This window comes from Syzygium oleosum, unplaced genomic scaffold (assembly GCF_021117445.2).
Source record: "Syzygium oleosum isolate NSW1041296 unplaced genomic scaffold, Sole_v2.1 Sole_v2.01, whole genome shotgun sequence".
Lineage (NCBI taxonomy): Eukaryota > Viridiplantae > Streptophyta > Magnoliopsida > Myrtales > Myrtaceae > Syzygium > Syzygium oleosum.
The window spans coordinates 25,606,062-25,623,570 of NW_026607485.1; the positions used below are offsets into that span (position 1 = coordinate 25,606,062).

General features: G+C 41.1%; 1 protein-coding gene and 1 long non-coding RNA gene across 2 annotated transcripts; one reads left to right on the forward strand and one right to left on the reverse strand.

Annotated features, from left to right (window-relative positions):
• Positions 1 to 2,217: 2,217 nt before the first annotated feature.
• LOC115667020 (uncharacterized) lies at positions 2,218 to 3,838 on the reverse strand. The gene has a single exon (XM_056319898.1). The coding sequence runs from the start codon at positions 3,636 to 3,638 to the stop codon at positions 2,508 to 2,510; it is 1,131 nt and encodes a 376-aa protein (XP_056175873.1). The 5' UTR covers positions 3,639 to 3,838; the 3' UTR covers positions 2,218 to 2,507.
• A 533-nt stretch (positions 3,839 to 4,371) lies between these two features.
• Positions 4,372 to 5,060, forward strand: LOC130140474 (uncharacterized). The gene is made up of 2 exons (XR_008818456.1): positions 4,372 to 4,466; positions 4,693 to 5,060. It is a non-coding gene; the product is annotated as an uncharacterized LOC130140474 (long non-coding RNA).
• The last annotated feature ends 12,449 nt before the right edge of the window (positions 5,061 to 17,509 follow it).

The window sequence follows — 17,509 nt, forward strand, 5'->3', positions numbered from 1 at the left end:
ATCGCTAAAATCATCAAGAAGCGTTATGTTTAGCCTGACTGATATTTGTCCGTACACCACCATAAATAAAGAAGGGTTAATACCACGAAAAACCACAAACTGGTACACATGTGACAATTTTACCCCGAACTAATTTTTTGATCACCAAAAACTCCAAACTGGTACACCTATGACAAATTTACCCCGAACTAATTTTTTGACTACCAAAAACCCCACACTGGTATACTTATGACAATTTTACTCCGGACTAATTTTGTGACCACCAAAAACTCCAAACTGGTACACCTGTAACAATTTTCCCCTAAACTAATTTTTTGACAACTAAAAATCCCAAACTGGTACATTTGTAACAAATTTACCCTCCGTTAGTGTCCGTTAAATTGGATTAATATCACGAAAAATCACAAATTGGTAAATTAGTGACAAACAGAGGGGTAAAACCCCAAACTGGTACATCTGTCAACTACCACGTGTCATCAAACTTAATAATTTGATAGTAAAATCTAACGGAAACTAATAGATGGTAAATTTGTCACAAGTGTACCAGTTTGAGGTTTTTGGTGGTCAAAAAATTAGTTCGGGGTAAAATTATCATAGGTGTACCAGTTTGGGGTTTTTGATGGTCAAAAAATTAGCTCGGTATAAAATTGTTATAGGTGTATCGGTTTGGGGTTTTTTGTAGTCAAAAAAATAGTTTCGGGTAAATTTGTCACAAGTATATGAGTTTGGAGTTTTTCATGGTATTAACTCTAAAAGAAAGGGTCCTCTTTTTTGGCCTTCTTTTTCCAGAAACTAATCTTGACCAATAACCCCCAACAAGAGACCACGCAAATTTTTCAGGCATTTCCATCTTGCAGAAGTAATAGCACAACCACGAAGAAGAATGAAGAAATGAAATCTAAACCGTGTTGCATTTGCTTTTTCCAGCAATTCACACTTGCAAAGACGTAATAACAAACGGTGCAAGTTCAGCCACGCAAAACCCAGTAAGGAAAAGATAAAACTTTAAAACATAGAGAGATTAATCTGGGTTGATAGACTGATCAGGATCGACCTCCTCGCTGACAAGCTGAAGCATGATGCCCTGACCGATCCCATTCATGAAAGACTCCAATGAGTCCTCAATTTTGTCGACCAGCTTCTGCCTGATCTTCTTCCTTGTTGAAATCACTACTCTCACGTCAATCTTCCCTGAAGAAGACGAAGAAGAAGATGATGACAATGACAATGAAGATGATAGCAATGACCCATTCAAGTTCTTCCCATCCAATGGCTTCTTGGCCTCCAGAGTCTTGTTGTCTCGGCCGCTAACCACTGCCCTCACCCACCCACCCACCACTCCCGTTGACCTTTAACCACCGACCCACCACCGCCCTCGACCGCCTCCTGGCGATCCCGCCACCAGAGGAAGCCGGAAGACCGGGCCAGAAACTTCTGACTTGAAGGGGGAAAGTGGTTTGACAGCAAACATTTGCTGTTTTCTCCAGCTTTCGTTTTGCAGAGTGAATTCCACAGGGAAGAGTCAAGACTGTACTTATAGAACTTCTTTTGAGCGTTGAGCTATGACTTGTTCTTTACAGAGTGAGGAAGAGTGAGGAGGATTGATGAGTGTGATCTGATCTGACGGAGATTCAGGAACACGACTCGTGATCCGCATGGAACATGAACTTGAGCAGTGTCATGTACCGATAAAGACATACACGTGCGGATTAATGCATGTTGAGGTGCTTATTACAAGGATTAAGTTAAACTAAACTTAAGCCAAAGCGTGACTTTCGAGGGGAGAAGCGGGCAGTCGATCATTGTAAGTATGGACAGTTCGAATAGCATTTGTTTATGAAGGTACTTCAGGCCCTTATTTAGAATTTTTCTCTTAAAATAATAAGTTAATGAAAAATGTTTGTCATTATCGATAATAATTTATGTCTAAATATATTCGTAAAAGATGAAAAAAATTCCGTTCATCACGTTTGAAACAGATACAAGCGATCATTTTTGGAAAAATGCTTTCCAGAACGTTTATTTTCCGCGAAACAAACGGACTCTTATTTTTGTTCGAAAACACCTTTTAAAAATGTAAAACGAAATTGAAACCCAAATCAGCCCAGAAAAGTTGGTTGGGTTTGGGCTTAATTAACTCAAAACTAGGTATATGCATGGAGCAGAGGTGATACAAGCATGCACGTGATTCTCATACTTTGTCCTGAACTGAACAATTTCCACCGTGAGAACACAGAAGCGAAATCACAACGGAAGCTTTCGTGTAGGAACTTGCTCATATAGCTATTGCTATTGCAATGTCTAGGAACTTCTGTGATGATGCAGAGAAAAGAGCGGAAATGGAGCTTATTAGTTTGCCATCCTCAAGGAAAATCTCTTTCTCGATCGCTAAATAAACCGAAAGGTTTTACAAGGATGACTAGAGAAATAATGTAATCAAGATCAGGCGATCTTCTTCAGCTTCCAATACATATACACTGCGAATAGAGCCCTCGAAGCCCGACGAGTCACGCCCCCCGTTCGCTCTTGCAGAAAATGGCTTCCCTCGTCACGAGCTTGATTCCCCTCACCCACAACGGAGCCATTTCGTTGCCTCCCTCGCACACAAAGTGGATTTCCTTGTTCTTGGTCGTCACGACGTGGACCGTCCCCGGCTCATCTGTGTCGAACTTCCGCCTCCGGTTCCAGCGGAAAGACGAACTAGGCCCCACCTCGGCCCGCTTGCATATCACGTTCCTCTTGCTCGACTTGCCCCAGCGCAGAACTGCAGCGTCCCCGACCATCCTCAATGATTTAACGTGCGGAGTTCCTCTGCCGCATTCCGTGTGCTTCTTAACAGGGGCGCCCTCCGACACATGCTTCCTAGCAAGCTCATCTAAGATCACTCGCTCTACGTCACTTCCGATACCGTTTAGTCTTGAAAGTGAGAGTCCAGTTTCGTGTCTCGCATTCTCCAAGCTGCACCTCGCTCCATGCGAGATTAGGAGCTCGCACAGAGCGCCGTGACCTCCCTTTGCAGCTAACATCAGTGGGGTGTATCCATCTGCATCAGGGGCATTCACATCGTGACCTTTGCTCATTAGGACACGAACCAGATCAATCAGTCCATCCCATGTCGCGTGATGTAGACTATTAACGCCAGCAGAGTTATTGAGCCGTTTTTGAAGCTCGTACTCTTGCGTAATTGCTTCGAATTTTTCACCATTTTGAGTCAACTCCGATATGTTTCTTACCGTATCACCTTGCTTGTTTTTCATTTTTGCATTGGCCCCGGCAAAGACAAGCACCCTGAGAGCCTCCATGTGACCATTTGCTGCGGCCCTCACGGCAGGTGTATATCCGTAGGCATCCTGCCCATCGAGATTAATGCCTGCATGCTCAACAAGCTTTTTCAAAGCTTCAACTTCATTCACTTGAGTTACAAACATCAAAGGACAAAACATCTTGGCATTGCTTGATTGAGGAACTTTCCCGGCTCGAATGACATCCACAACCGCTTGCTGGAAGCCAAGAGTCCATTGAACTGATTCTGCGATTGATTCTGCCGACTGACCAGCTGAACTAACCAATGCTATGTCTACGCCAGCTGAAGCCAAAACCTTCACACAGTCCTCATTCCGGCGTCTTGCAACAATCATTAACGCGGTCTCTCCACATTCTGTCCGCGAATTCAGATTGCAGTCAGCAGAGATCAAGCATTGAAAAACTTTCGGATACCCGAGGCGCGCTGCAGAATAAATGGGTCGTATTCCAGTTTTAGGAGTGGTTTCCAAGGGTCATTCTGGATCCACACCACACTTCAGCAGCACATCTAATGCTTTGCTGTTGTTGCATAGGATTGCATGGTGGACAAGAGTTCTTCCATGATGAGAAGAAGAGGGGAGCCGTTGGAGGAGCAAGCGCAAGATGGCACCACTGCATTCAAAGTACTCCACAGCGCGCCAGGTGACGTAATATGGCTCAGCTAGGCCTGCACCCACTCTAAATTCTTCTCCTGTATTTACATCCCAGGACCAATCCCCCAGCTTCACCTCAATGTCTACTCTAACGTCTGCCTCCATTGCAAACCCGGAAAGGTCACAATCTGCAGGTAATAGACAACTAGTTCACCATGCTACCCCATTTATTTTTTGCTGGTACCACAAGAGAAAGCTCAGTCCTACTATTGTAGCCATAACAACCTTACCTGTGGCAGCCTTCAGACCACCGAAACCTGCCTACTGATGATGGCGGCAATGAGTGGCTTGCAATCCACATTAATGTGGAGAGATGGCTTAGAGGATTGAAGCAATGTCCTATCAGTTCCATTGACATCCACACCGCACTGCAGTCAGCAATATTGCAATCTCAGATGGCATCTCATATTTCTCAAATAGAACGAGATTGGTGTCTTTCATTTGGAAGAAAAGGGTAATTCGCTCAAAGAGACAGAGACAAGTTGCAGTAGCACAAGCAAACTTTCCCTGGTATGGATAGCTAGGCTATTGCACTCAGTTCTTGGCTATCAAAGTTGAAAACTTATTCATTTTACTCGCAACTTTGAAACCGGCAATATACATCTCAGGTAATGTTGAGCCAAATAATGAACCAAATGACGGATGAAGACTTGATTTCACAAAATTCAATTCTGCTTTAAGCCTTAATTGGGGTTAATGTTTCCTGATTCTGCTTGTAAATCTCTGTAATTACTAGAGTCCACAGAAGATGAAAAGGACTTGTTCTCGTGACTGATCAGTCGTACCTTGATGAGTGCATCAACAACCGCAACGAACCCTCTGCAGCACGCAAGGACAAGAGCATGAACAGCAACATGTGGACGGATCATTTGGGATCCCATGGGCATTTCGGAAATCCTTGGCTGCCCCGCGTAGCTTGCCTCCACTAAGGCCTCCTCACATGCATCACGAGATGCCCCTGCGGTCATAAGAACTTCGGCAACCTTAATATGACCCTCTCGTACGGGGGCTGTTGTGGCATAGCCCCTGAACAGTTTCTGGTTGACGTCAGCTCCCATGCTCTGCCACATGAATATGTGCAAATCAAGTTAATTTGATACGGAAGATCGATAATTCTCTTGTCCTAGTGAAATTTTCTCCTTTGTTGGTCAGGAGAGCCAATAGGAAGTGTAAGGGAGCCTGGAGCAGGAAAATCCTGCAGCACTCTGCAGCCACGAATCTAGTATAATCAAACCGCTGGAAAATTCCCTCTCATCCAGACAGAATTTAATACAACGCCAAGGCTCAGAGTATGTCTACCCAAATTGAATGCGGTCATTCCATGTTCATTGATGATGTGCGCCAAGTTAATCAAATAGGGACAGCTGCCGTCCTTGTTGACGACACGTTCATATAGGTGCACCGAGGGTGTTTGGCAAAAGAGTCACACACGAGAGAATCGTTGTCGTCTGAAACAATTAATATATACATAATCAACTCATTACTTATAAGCTTAAACTTTCGACTGCAATAAGACTAACTGCAAATATCTAAATAGGGTTAGAACCTTTTTCTAATGTCGGAGACTTGAAACCTTTCAATTCAAAACATATCTATATGAACACATATATTGATGTATAATTTTTTGCATAACAAGCAAAGGTGAACACCCAACAAAAAGTTGGATTTTCCAGCGATGGTGAAAGAGACACAAAAGTGTAACTACATGAGTAATTAATCTCACATGACAATTCTCATTACTTAGGGAATGACGCAGCCTAAAATTACCGGGCGCAATACAAATAGGACAATGCCCTGGACTTCACCAGATGGTCCAGATGTATCCCAAAAATTTGCTTTGTACCCAGTGTATATGGGCTTATGACTTGGAATAAATGGGCCGGGCTTGGCCCAAATCCCAATATAGCACCTTAAAGTATCTAACTGAATCACGCTGTCATATTCTCAAGTCGTGAGGTATTTTTTTTCTCTGTTTTCGATTATGTTTTCAATATTTTCAAATCGTGATTATCATTTGTTTCCATCTAACATGAATTGTTTGGACCTTGCTGATTAGATAAAGAAATCACATGCCCTCCACCCTATCTGACACACGCATTGTGAAGAAAATTGTGTGAAAAAGCCATTAGAACACATCTTCCGTTTTTTTATCTTTTTAAAAAATGGGCGATTGGGCAAAATTTCAGGATAATGTAAGTCATTGCTCTGGCATCTTTTTTGAGTAATCTGTTTTTTGATTGTAAATAACTTTTTGTGGGTATCTAAATTTGATAATTTATGACTTTTCGTTTGTTGCCCAATTCACTCGATTATTTTATCAACAGAAAGCTTACAATCCAATATTTTTGAAATGGGATTCGATTTTTGTGACGCCGTGTGACCTCACCTCCCACTATTTCGAGACGGTCGACGCTTCGAGAAAAAATCACAAAATTCAACCTCGTAGATGGTGGCATTGCCACGAATAATTTGAGACCAAAATCGATATTTTTGAATATCGTTGACCGAGGAAGTAAGGTGATGGTTGGCCACAACCTTCTCATGGCAATCGAAACTCTTAGGACCGTTATAGTTACGGCCGCCGTTCATCGAGGCTTCGGTCACTAGCTCCCCTGTCATCAGGTCACCAACTTAGCATGATATTGGGGAATCTCATTGCTATTACTCAAACAAGCATCTTCGTGCCGAAAAATTAGAATTACTTTTGATTTCTTTTCTCACCCTTGAATGTTCTAGTTTTCTGCTTGAATCATTGATGTCTCTAGGTCAAAATTTCATTCCTGTTCTGAGCATTGATGGACGATGGATTATAATCCGTGCAGTTATTCTTAGTTTCTTGGACTCCAAACTTCAAATAAGTCAAGCAACTTTCTACGTAAACAATCTCTCTTTTTCATGGACTTCTATGTTTAGATTCAAGGACGTTAAAGATTTGATTACATTTGATCCCTACTTGTGTAAAAACTAAATGGTCCAAACGCAAGAATCACGACTACTTCTACACAGTTGCCAAAATGGACATAGGCAGTCTGATGACAGCAATACTTGCTTCACTTGCCCGAATGAAAAAAAAAACGCCTTTTATTCACTGCGAAAGTGATTAAGGAGTTTTATCCTAAAGAAAGCCCAAGATTTTCACTTCTAATTGATAAGATCCATTAATTCCCACGTTATGTCGAATCACGCTATCAGTTCCTCAAGCCATGAGGTCTTCTTTTTTCCTTTTCAATTATGAATTCAATATTTTCAAGTCATGATTATCATCTATTTCCATCTGACATTAATTGTTTGAACCTTGAGAGTTAGGTAAAGAAGTCACCTAGTGGAGATGCCCTCCCTCCCATTCGACACATGCATTGTAAACAAAATTGTGTGAAAAAGTCATTACAACACCTTTTTCATTTATGCTCTTTTTGGGATAGCGTAACTCAATGCTCTGGCATTTTTTCAAATTATCTATTTTTTTATTCTGAATAACTTTTTGTGGGATTCAAAATTTGATAATTGATGACTTTTCTTTGGTTGCCCAATTCATTCGATTATTTTATCAACGAAAAGCTCACCCAATTCACTCGATTATTCTATCAATGAAAGCTCACGATCCAATAATTTTAAATGAGATTTGATTTTTGTGATGCCGAGTGACTTCCCCTCCCACTATTTTGAGACTATCGACCCTTCGGAAAAATTGTGGAATTCAACCTCGTAGATGGTGGCATTGCTGTGAATAATCCGATTGTATTTCTTGGATTTAATACGGTGCTCCTGGCTCTTAAGGTTTATTCCTCAAGATTGACTATTGTGTTTGCTTAAAATTTTGACCGCAATAAGAGAAATAGTGAGGGAAGAGACGAAAGAGACTAGCGATTTGGCAGAAGCGAGACAGTACTAGTTTCTCCTATTATCGATCATAACAGGGACCAAAATTGATGGCAGCCACAGCGTGCGCAAAATCGCAAAGTGAAGCTTATCGATTGAATCCACAAAAGAGTTGCTCCGATTGTGAGTATTGTTGACGGAGAAAGCAAGGGCATGGTGAACCTCGTGCCAAAAAATTAGAATTACCGTTGCTCTCTTGCGTGTTTGTTTTCTCATCCACGAATGTGATAGTTTTCGGCGTCAATCAATGAAAGGAGACAAGCTCATCGATCATAATTTCATTCCCATTGTGAGCTCTGTTCGCCGACTAGCGTCACCGTCTCCAAGCAGGTAATTTGTTGAGCTGTTAGGGTTTGTTATTGCACAATACGCTCATTCTGAAAGAGAAATTGGACTTTTGCTTGCGGTGTAGTTTGTGACCCACGACTCCGGCAAAGCCAAAACCCTAGAGAAATTGTTCAAGCAGGAGATCAGGAAAGCGGAACAAGATGGAGCCTGAACCCCTACCGCTGACGGTGCCCTTCATCCACCAGTTTCTCAATGCTTTTGACGCGAATATCAAAGTGTGGTTGGGTTATATGGCGACCAATCTGTGGTTAGTTTTCAGGGTCGAGGAGTGTAGGGTCGGCATCAGATCGCTGCCCTCTTCGGTACGGTTGTGCCAACGTAGCACCGTATTACTGGAGTGGACTGGCAGGAATCACGGTGTGGTGCTTTCATTGCATTCTACAACGGCGAAATACAATATGTGGGCTCCCATCCATCCTATTACTTTACAGAGGTATGTGCCAGTGCCAATCTTGTGACACGTTTATCCCTCTCCATTTGCCTAATGGTTCATCTACCCTCAGATTTTCTAGGTGAAGCGAACACCCGAAGGTGGATGGAACATCAAGCTTCAGATCTTCCGGATGGCCCCGCTAATTGCGGATAGCATTGTATTTGTCTCGAGAGTAAGAATCGACTAGAGAAAGGTTCCCGCTGTCCATTCTCTTCTTTTAGAATCGACTAGAGAAAGGTTCCCCGCTGTCCATTCTCTTCTTTTAGCTTTGATACTTTATCTCCGTGTTTTTAGTCTGTGGACTTGTTGGGTTTTCCATATGGTTTGATAAGATTGAACTGTTTAGGTTCGAATTGATTTGCCTGATATTTCTTATGAAATTTCATTTCGGTGCTTGATTTGGAAATAAAAAGAGAGAACTTGCTGCGGACAAACAAAGTAAAAGAGGACCTTTGTCTCCGTGTTTTTAGTCTGTGTGATTTGTTGGGTTTTCCATATGATTTGACGACCCCCGATGCTAGATATATGCTTAATGCATATGATGTCAAAGAGGGGTTTTTTTAACAATGACCACTAAGAACGAATGACCAATGACGGTGAAGGAAAAGAAGGAGTAGGAGTAGGAGCTAATTTGGACGGAATCGAATGATTTCGAGATCGAGAATGATAGGGTTCTAGAAGACTACCAAACCCATATTGTAAGAATGCCTCAAATACCAATCTCCAAATAAACAAGATAACAAACGGATGCTAGGGTTACGGATCGATTGATCTAGCGTTCCCTCACTTGTGCGGCCTTAGGAATTTATCCCCAAGTCAGCTTTCCTACGATCACTCACAAGAACTTTAGAAAGAGAAATTTTGGAGAGAGAAGCTCTGAAAGTGTATTGCTTTTTGAGTAAATGAGGGGGAGGAGACCCCATTATATACAAGTACAGGATTGACCGTATCCGTAGATCTCTCATTGATCTAACGGTGGAGATCGTACTCCCCCAACTACCCCACCTATCGTATTTATTACATGAGGGTACAATTACCATATCGTCCACCCCTAGAAGTATTCTAGAACACATCAAGAAAATACTAGTACTTAGAACACTCGGGGCCTGCCTTCTCGTTCATGGGTCAGTCACGGTCCATCGTTCAGAAAACCTCAAGAACGATCCAATTCTTCGGGCCGTGACATTCTCCCCCACCTATTCGGGCAATGCCCTCGTCACGTCTTCAGCATGGAAAGCATCGATATGTTTCTTGAATTACCAAAGATCTTCTTCAGGCTCCCAACTTGTTTCACTCTCCGATGCTTTAGGATTATAATGGGAAAATGTATCTAGTTTGAAATACAGTACTAGGAAGACGTTCCGCCATGGAATGTGATCTTTCTTGTTGATTGGAAGCACACTATGTATTTTCATTTTAGCCGAAAATTACTGACGTGGCGGCCTAGTCAGTATTAACCATTCTACGTATGGATAATTATTGTAATTTTTTAATTTTTCTAAATTTATTATCTAATATTTTTTCTTTCTTTTTCTTTTAATTTTTTAAATTTTTTGATCGCCAGCGCTCGTTGACCTAGGATTGGAAAAAAAAAAGAAAAAAAATTCAAAAAAAATTTAAAAATTTATTCATATCAACGCTGGTCGTGCTGCATAGGCGGTCAGCATTGATTATACCACTATGTTAGTGATTTTTGGCTAAAATGGTTCAAATGACCAAAATGACAAATCGTCAAAATGTTTAGAATTTAATTGATATAATTGAAATGTTGATGACTAATTTGGCAAATCGTCAAAAGGCTTATGGGTAAATTGGCCGAATTAAAAGGTTGAAGACTTTTGGTAATCTTCCCCGAACGTAGAGCCTGAATAAAAGCTGTATTCTTAATGCATAGAATTACTTATTGACTCCCACACAAAGCCAAAAACCATATTCTGCCTTTAAAATATAATGAATCCGACCCAAAAAAAAAAACTTTAAAAGATAATGAAACAGATAAAGTGATTTGACATAGTTTCATATAAATAAAACTTCAATCGCCAATTCGAAAAAGACAAAAGTTTATATACTCATATTCAGAACATTCTCCAGAACATCTCAAATTATTGTCCGATCCTGTTCGGATTTGGCTGTCTGTGGTCCAAGGCAAGCCATGAAGTCCAACTTTAATTTTTCAGAAGTCTAGCCGCAACTTGTAAAGGCATATATATCTGAGCAACTTTTTTTTTGCGCCTGTGGCTATAATAAATTGGTGAACATTATTAAATTGTGTACATAAGAAAATGAATTTAATTTCTAATTTGATCTGAAAAAGGCCCAAAAAGGGAAATAGGAAGATGGGGTCCCCCCTTCCAGCACATTCTCGTATGATCTGCGAGTTTTGGAGATATTGGCTGCGCCCAGATCACGTGTTCTCAGTTCGCATCCACGGATACAGATGAGTCTTGTGTGGGGCCTATCAGATCCGACGGTGAATGTGAGTTGGGTTCACGTGTGCCGGAAGTTTTTCTATTTCAAGTGTTGTGTGTATCTTTGCAGATGCGCTTAGGGACCGTAGGAATACCCGTCTTTTTCAGTGTGGGTGTGGCAATTAAACACTTGAGCAAAGAATAACGCATGAATACTAGCAAAAAATATTGAATATTGTCATTAATAGAATTTAATGTTTGAAAGGGAATAAAAAGTGATGGGATGATATCCAGCCTATGGTGGCTCGTACTCTCAGTAGTGAGCAGATTAACCTGTTATCTAGGGATGTCTCATATACAGAAATACGCAACACTCTCTTCTCCCTTGCCAAAGGTAAGGCCCCGGGGCCAGATGGGTATAATGTTGATTTCTTTATATCATCTTGGCAAGTCGTTGGTCCGTCTGTTATCTTAGCTATTAAGGATTTCTTCCGAACGGGCTGCATGCTAAAGGAGATCAATTCCACTATCCTTACACTTGTCCCCAAGGTATCTAATGCCACGGGAATGAATGACTTCAGGTCGATTGCATGCTGTAATACAATATACAAGTGTATAGCCAAAATTCTGGCTAACCGAATTGCTGCTGTGTTGCCGTCAATTATAAGTTCTCCGCAGAATGCTTTTGTAAAGGGTAGGAGAATAGGAGATAATATACTCCTCGCACAGGAATTATTTGCTGGCTTCCATCATGACCCCTATCTACCGAAGTGTGCCATCAAAGTCGATTTCCAAAAGGCATATGACACTGTAGACGGGAATTTCTTGAAAACGATCCTGGAAGTCTTCGGATTCCCTACGATGACCACGAAACTCATTATGGAGTGTGTAACTTCTCCTAAATTCTCGGTAGCTATCAATGGAGAATTACATGGCTTCTTTGCGAGTGGAAGAGGTATTCGCCAAGGAGACGCACTGTCTCCATACCTTTTCACACTTGTCATGGAAATATTCTTTGGAATCCTTAATTCACAAGCTCGGCTCCCGGGTTTTAAATTTTACTGGCGATGTAAGTCCACTCGCCTAACTCACATGTTTTTTGCCGATGATGTTCTTCTTTTTATGGAGGGAAACACCACCTCTGCCACCCTCATTAAAGAAGGTATTCAGCTCTTCTCCAAATGGTCAGGCCTCTACCCGAATCCTAACAAAAGTGAAGTTTATCTTTCTGGTGGGGCGGCAGATACTAAGGAACAGATTCGGCTATCCCTGGAATTTAATGAAGGCTTGCTCCCTTTCCGTTACCTCGGTGTACCCATCATTGCATTGCGGATGACTAAAGCGGACTGTAATTCGTTAGTTAACTCTATAACGGCTCGGGCACGCTCTTGGTCCCATCGTTTTCTTTCCTTTGCTGGTCGACTGCAATTGATCAAGTCCGTCCTCCATGCTATCCAAGTGTATTGGACTAATGTCTTCACTATCCCTCAAGCTGTGCTGTCTAGAATAGAATTGATTCTTCGACAATTTTTGTGGAACGGACCTGAACTGGGTATCGGGGGGGCTAAAGTCCCTTGGAGTGAAGTCTGTTTGCCCAAAGAGGAAGGTGGGCTGGGCATTCGTAGGCCACTTGATTGCAACCGAGCAGCGATGCTAAAGCACATATGGATTCTATTCACAGATAATGAGTCCCTATGGTGCAAGTGGATCCATTCTACCTTCCTCAAGAACAAAAACTTCTGGTTGGTGCTGAAGCCCATTGTCTGCTCATGGGCTTGGAAGAAAATACTGGATATCCGTATGCAATTTCGGATACAATTTCGTTGGCGTATAGGTGATGGCTCATCCGTATCGTTTTGGTTTGATAATTGGCACCCTAAGGGCCCTCTCTCTGACTTTTTCTCTAATAGAGAAATCTATTCCTCTGGCATCCCGAGAAATGCATCTGTCCATGATTTCCTATGCTCTACATGGGATGAATCCTCTTTCATGGAAATTTTCAATTCATGGACAGACCCGCTCCCCACTATTGTCGATAGTCCTGATATGTTCGTTTGGCAAGGCCATTCTTCTGGGATATTCTCCATAGCAACGGCTTGGGAGTTGATCAGAACCAAGAGTCCAAAAGTGTTCTGGAGTTCCTTTATCTGGGACCATAGCATTGCACCAAGGTATGCCTTTTTACTATGGCTCATCTCGAAAAATAGACTCCCAACTCAGGTTGTCTTACTCAGCTACAACAGAATCCCGGAAGGACTTTGTGCATTCTGTAAATGTAGACCGGATTCTATAGATCATTTGTTTTTTGGGTGCCAATGCACGGGTTCCCTTGCATTGTTTTGGGCAAACTCTTGCAATCTCTCCTGGCGGAATAAACCATGGATAGATAATCTACGATGGGCAAGCAAGTTCATTAGTGGTGATAACTTCCAACATCGGATTGCTCGGTTCTCTCTTGGCGCCTTATGTCATATTATTTGGTCCGAACGGAATCATATCCTTTTTAGGAACCAACCCCTGTTTTTACCAGCCATGTGCAATCACCTTGTAAAGGTTGCTCGGGACAGAGGGTTATCCATGCAACCTGTTCAAGACACTTGTCGCAACAGGAAGATCCAAACTAATTGGGGCATTTCATCGTCCATATTCGAGTAACTTGCTTATGCGTCCTTGTTTGTAACTTCTTTAGTTAGTTGGCTGATATTTAAGCCTTCTTGTACTGCTTTCATACCTTGTCTAGCCGTAACACCTTTGCACCTGTTGGGACACATAAAGGTGTCGCTATATGTGCGGGGTTTTTGTGTTCAGTTACCATCCCTATAAGCATGGATATGAAAAGTTTATACAATACTTAACTTACCAAAAAAAAAAAGTGATGGGATTGTTAATTCAGAAAAAGTGAATAAAGCCGGCTCAAAAGGGTAGCTTTCAATTTGCAATTTTTCTAATACAATTTCATCGAAATCATACCTTTTGTCAAGTCGAAAAAGGGTCGTATTATATTATCACAGAAAAAATGGCAATTTCGAAATAATCGCTCAAATCTAAAAGAAGGCAGGTTTCTTTTTTTTTTTTCTACTTTGGTTTTCCATAACTCAAAAATATTTCATCGGAGTCCGTACCTAATTATCCATCCAGATGAATACTAACTAAAATGATTGTACACGACGGATAAGTAGAAATATGGAAATAGTTATGGTAACACCGATATAAACTCGTAAACTAGTAACACGTCATATATGGAATTTAAATCGCTTGTCTTACAATACATGAATTTCTTAATACTATTCAAATTATTTGAATGGTATTTAAAATTGTTTGTACAATTAAAACTTCTCTGCCTTTTCTGGTGCACACAAAAAACGGGCATTTTTCATTCGTATATGAAAATGAAATTAATTGAGCAGTTACGAACAAATAAACTTATAAACAGATTGATGTTCAAGGTTTAGTAAGTCAAATGATTTAGATATATCGAGATCTCAAGTAAAAATTCTCAATGCTTTAGATTTTGCATCCACTAAAATTATGCTTGGTGGCCGGCTTGCACTCTGCAGAGGGAAATTAATGGATAGATTGGTGAAGCTGAATCAATTCATGCATCTTGTTGTAATATTATCCAACTCGCTAGACAAAAGATTCCATAATTTTTTTAGATTCATGTGATCTTCCTCTAACTAATAATTTAAGTTTTTGGGTTAAACTTTCTAATATGAAATAAACGGTCCTACTTTTTGATGCAGTAGTAGTTGTGGTGATCCCATTTCGGCAGCTCCTGAAACATATGTGCCATTCACGATCCTTGGTCATTTCCGCTTCTCCTATTTGTCATTCTACTATTGCTTCTTTTTACGATCCCTACACATATAGAGAAGCTTGACTAATCCTCTTTGCACACATATAATATGGCAAAAGTACACTATAAGTGTCATAACTTGTGTACGACGATCACTTTGGTGCCATAACTTTTTTTCGGATCACTTTGGTGTCAACTTTTTTGAAAAATGATCATTTTAGTGCTAATGCTGACGTGGCTCGCCGGAAATCCGATGTGGCGCTGAGACGGCTCGCTAGAGAGGTCCAGTCAGCATTAAAAACAAAAAACGACGCCGTTTAGCCCGCTGATGTGTACTTTTTAAAAAATAATTAAATTATATTAAAAAATAATTTAAAAAAAAGGCTGCAGCAGCGGCGAGGGAGCCCTCGCCACTGCTGCCGCCAACCCACCACCGCCGGGAAGGGCCGGCGGTGGTGGGCGCAGTGGTCGGCGAGGGTCGCCGGCCCCGGCCGGGGGCCGGCGACCTCGCCTCGCCCGAGAGGCCGGATCCGGCAAGGCGAGACCTCGTCGTTCGACCCGGGCGACGGCGAGGTCCGGCCTCGCTTCGCCAGGCGAGGCCAACCTCGCCGTCGCCTGGGTCGCCACGGCGAGGTCTCGCCTTGCCGGATGCGAGGGTCGCCGGGCCCTGGCCAGGGGCCGGCGACCCTTGCCGCTACTACAACTTTTTTTTTTATTATTATTTTTCTAAAAATTAAAAAATTCGAAAAAAAGCCACATAATTTCCACGTGTACAAGTCAGACCATTTTTTTTTAATATAAATGCCAGGTCAGCTTTTTGGCCGGAATTTTGGCCGGAGTCACTAAAGTGATCTATTTTCCTCCGACTTGGCACCAAAGTGATCCGAAAAAAAGTTATGGCACCAAAGTGATCGCCGTACACAAGTTATGGCACTTATAGTGTACTTTTGCCCATATAATATGCATTCTTCAATGGCGATCTTACTGAGAAAGTATGTGTGGAACCTCCTCCTGGATAAACTCATACTTCAAACAAAGTGTGTTGATTACGTCGAGCATGTAGGTATAATCTCCTACTTTTATATGTGAATGATATGATTATTACTAGCGATGTGCATACCGTCATTAAGTTAACAGTTTGAAATGAAAGATCTTGGGCGACTCAATTATTTTCTAGGCTTGAAAGTTGCTTCAAATTCCACTTTGTATTATCTTTCTCAAGTGAAATACACCACTTATCTTTATTCCTGAGCAGGATTTACTAATAACAATATTGCTACAACTCCCATTGAAACTAATGTCAAATTCGGACGCCTCTTCTGAATCCTACACTTTATTAACAGATGACTGACAATCTTGTATATCTCATTATTACCCGTTTTGATATCACCTACGTTATTCACTTTGTCAATCGATTTCTGACCGTGCTGCGTATGACTCACTTTGCCGTTTTCTTTTTTCGCATTTGTCGCTATGTCAAAGGTACCTTAGTACATGGTGTTCACTTTTTTGCTTACTTTGCCTAAGAGTTGAGGGCTTATTTTGATTCCGACCCTCCTGATTGCCGTTCCACTATAGGCTACTGCTTCTTTCTAGGTAACTCAGTCCTCTCTTGGGTGTAACAAGAATCATATTGCTGTCACTAGATCCAGGGTCGAAGTGGATGTCGTGCTCTTGCTGATACAACATCAAAATTACTATAGTTGCAATGGTTATTAGTAGGCATGGGAGTCCATCATAATGGTGGAACAGTGATTTAGGGTTAATATCGTGAAAAATCCTAAAAATGTACACATGTGACAAATTTACCAAAAAAAATAAATTCTAAACCGGTACACTAGTGACAATTTACTCTCTGTTAATTTCCGTTAAATTTTACCGTCAAATTGCTGAGTTAATACCATAAAAAATCTCAAACTGATACACCTATGATAAATTTACCTAAAATTAATTTTTGAGTAATTAAAAACTCCAAACTAGTACACGCGTAATACATTTACCATATGTTAGTTTTTGCTAGCTAGTTAACATGGCAAGTCCACGTGAGGTAAAGAATCTTATGCTGAAATAGATATGCTAATCTTCGCTTTTCTACTTCTGTTTAATCAGTGTGACCATTCATCATGGCAACATCCTGAGGTAAAGAATCTCTGTTGTTCTTTACAAACTCATGTTTCCACAATCACAAGGATCTCTTTTGTTCTTTACCTCAGGATATTGCCTTTGCTGGATGTACTCATTTTATTTTAATAGCAAAGCCTTTTTCTTTTTGGTAAAATTTTGTAGTGAATTAGAAAGAAAAAAAATTCATGTATTGATGATATAGAGGCAACGTTAGAGAAATTTGGAAAAGAAACTTGATTGCACATCACAACTGAGCATGATTGCTTTGTTCATTGACCTAGATTTATCAAGAAAAGTGTCATTAAAGAGTTCTCGCTAAATGGTATTCAAAATTTCCGCGACTTTAGACAAAGACGACAATGAAGGACTCGATGAAGAGGAAGACAATCTAAGGTTTTTTATGTTCAGAGAGAGAGAGAGAGAGAGAGAGAGAGAGAGAGAGAGAGAGAGAGAGAGAGAGAGAGGTGTTACGGATTTCCACAAAAATAATGTAATGGATTTCTACATGGATTTGCCATATTATTTAACGGAGGGCAAATGTGTCATGCGTGTACTAGTTTGTGGG

Excerpts from the sequence above, each read along its gene's own strand:
- LOC115667020 (XM_056319898.1), bottom strand. The coding sequence starts at position 3,638 with ATGATTGTTGCAAGACGCCGGAATGAGGACTGTGTGAAGGTTTTGGCT.